Source organism: Endocarpon pusillum (assembly GCF_000464535.1).
Source record: "Endocarpon pusillum Z07020 unplaced genomic scaffold scaffold4259, whole genome shotgun sequence".
Lineage (NCBI taxonomy): Eukaryota > Fungi > Ascomycota > Eurotiomycetes > Verrucariales > Verrucariaceae > Endocarpon > Endocarpon pusillum.
The window spans coordinates 81,079-83,677 of record NW_006916409.1 but is presented as its reverse complement, the minus strand read 5'-3'; the positions used below and the strand labels follow the sequence as shown (position 1 = coordinate 83,677).

General features: G+C 55.1%; 2 protein-coding genes across 2 annotated transcripts; one reads left to right on the top strand and one right to left on the bottom strand.

Moving 5' to 3' along the window:
- Positions 1-658: 658 nt before the first annotated feature.
- EPUS_08358 (uncharacterized protein) lies at positions 659-1,914 on the top strand (the record flags this gene model as incomplete). Its single annotated transcript, XM_007805390.1, has 2 exons — positions 659-1,165; positions 1,222-1,914. 2 exons carry the CDS (start codon positions 659-661, stop codon positions 1,912-1,914), a joined length of 1,200 nt encoding a protein of 399 aa, XP_007803581.1.
- A 232-nt stretch (positions 1,915-2,146) lies between these two features.
- EPUS_08357 (uncharacterized protein) lies at positions 2,147-2,527 on the bottom strand (the record flags this gene model as incomplete). Its single annotated transcript, XM_007805389.1, has 1 exon — positions 2,147-2,527. The coding sequence occupies one exon, from the start codon at positions 2,525-2,527 to the stop codon at positions 2,147-2,149; it is 381 nt and encodes a 126-aa protein (XP_007803580.1).
- Between the last annotated feature and the right edge of the window lie 72 nt (positions 2,528-2,599).

Genomic DNA, 2,599 nt, shown 5'->3' with positions numbered 1-2,599 from the left:
TAGAAAATTAACACTCTTTCTACAAATTTGCATTCTGCATCTCATATCCAGCAGGGCTATATCCAGTAGGGCTATATCTAGGGCTATTTCTAGCAGGGCCATATTCAGAGCCATATCTAGCAGGGCCATATCCAGGGCTAAAATCAGGGCCAAATCAAGCGTTTAAGAAGTAACGCGACATACAGAACCCTCTGAACAATAGAATAATCAATAATTACTGTAGAGACATCCTTATTCAGGAGAGATAATGGCTCTCCTTGAGCAGCTGCGGAGTTGAAATTTCAATTGGCCGTTTGGCTTCAACCGTCCGCCTTGGCCTGAGTCGCAACCTGAAGCTTGGGCAAGTCCCCACCACCCTTGGCCGGGTTTGGGGGTCAGCGCGCCCAAGTCCACGCTGACTGCCCCCATTCTGAAGGTAAGCTGCGCTGCGACTCCAAACTCCAACCCCAACTCCAACAGTGAGTGAAGATGAAACAAACAAAAAACAAGACATGGAGCGGCCAGGCGCCAGCATCCTTCGAAGTTGATTATCATGTAGAAGTCATAGCCAGAACAGTATCTTTACACCTCTTCCCTCCCAACTTGCACACCACGCTGGCTCACTAGACTCACACAGCCCACCACTACGGCCGCATCTACAATCCACCCAATCTAGACAATGCAGACCATAACCACGACTCCGCACCTGCCCCCTTCCACCTCCAAGCCCTGGACGCACTATCTCACCCTCGACCTGATCTCGCACATCCTCAACCGCTCCATCTTCCACCCCTTCATCTGCTTCCTGATCCCGCTCTGCCTCCTCGCGCGACACTGGCCCGTCTCCTCCCGCGGAATCGTGTACACGTTCTCCTGGGCTTGTATCGTCACGCTCTACCACACGCTCGCGATATGGAATCATCGGCTTGCGTATGGAAGGGCCAGGACGGTCAGTCTGGAGAATGAGGTTGTGCTTGTTGCGGGGGGAGGAGGGAATGGATTGGGCAGGCTGTTTGCGGAGGTTTATGCCATGAAAGGTGTGAGGGGGGTTGCGGTGCTGGATGTAAGAGTGCCGGGGCAAGGGGCGGAGAGGGAGGAGTGGGAGGAGAGGGGTCTACGCTGGTTTCAGTGTGATGTTGGGAGGAGAGAGGAGGTTGAGCGGGTGAAGAATCAGATTTTGAAAGAGGTACGCCTCTATTCCTCCATACTCCTCTGCATGTCAGCAACTGATGGTACGATTAGTTCAACACACACCCTACCATCCTCATAAACTGCATCGCCGCCCTTATCACGCCCGGCCCTATACCCTCCCTCACAACCCAACAATTCACCTCCACCCTAACCACGAACCTAACCTCCCATTTCAACCTCCTCTCCGTATTCCTCCCCTCCATCCTCTCCTCCTCGAACAACTCCGGCGGCACCATCGTAACCACATCCTCAATCCTCACCCACCTCCCCACTATCCATCTAGCCCCCTACTCCGCCTCCAAAGCCGCCCTAACCTCCCTGCACCACACCCTGACCGCCGAGATCCGAGCTCTCAGCCTCTCGCACAAGGTGAAAGCCATCCTCGTCGAGCCGGGCCAGATCGATACCTCTCTATTCAAAGGGGTGGAGACGCCAAGTCGGGTTCTGGCGCCGGTGCTGGATACGAGGGAGGTGGTCAAGGTTGTGACGGGGTTGATTGATGCGGGCGAGGGTGGGATTGTGAGGATGCCGACGTATGCCGGGTGGGTGCAGTGGTTTGCGGTGTTGCCGGTAGCTGTGCAGAGGGGTTTGAGGTGGGCGAGTGGGATTGATAGGGCGCTCGCTGGGTTTGCTGCTGTGGGAATAGGGGATAGGGGAGGTGAGGAGCGGCTTGTTGGGAGGGGTAAGAGTGATGCTAAGAGGGAGGAGAGTTCGGGCAGTGATGATTTGGTATTGGTGGAGTAGAAGATATGAATATGATGGTCATGTGGCATTAGCGTTCTAGAGATTGGACTGGTATTCGTGCTGACTGAAGCGCGGTGTTTTGGCTGTCATTAAGGATTTTATATGATCATGGGAATGCTTGCGGGACATCCATCCTCGTGCTCTGGGCTGCTAAGCACCTGTGCTCTGCTATTGCACGCGCCTTGACGCCACGCTTGTAAGACCATTTCGCTTGATGCATCATGAAAAGCCCTCAATCATCATCATGTATGACAACCCCGATTGCTTCCGAAGATCCATCACCAGCCTGTCCTCCGCTTCGGCTGCCGTTTTCTGCAACGCCGTTCTCGTCTGCCGACCGATCATCATGCTCATGTCCTAGCCGCCTAGACGCCTGCAACCCAGCGACTCCACTCCTCTGACCTGTGGCCTTCTCAACCCCATCCTTTGTAGCCTGTCCACCATCCCCATCCCCATCTCCACCCTTACCCTGTCCCTTATTCTTATTGCCTTTCTTCTTCTTCTCCCTCCGCCTCCGATTCTTCTCCCGTTCCCTCTCATCCCTCTCCCTCCTCTCCCTTTCTCTCCGTTCCCACTCCTCATCCTCCTTCTCCCGCTTCGCCTCCTCCTCCATCCCGCGTATCCGCTCATACTCCCTCCGCCGACTCGCCTTGTAGACGTGGAATTCGCCGCTCCCGGCGCCGGC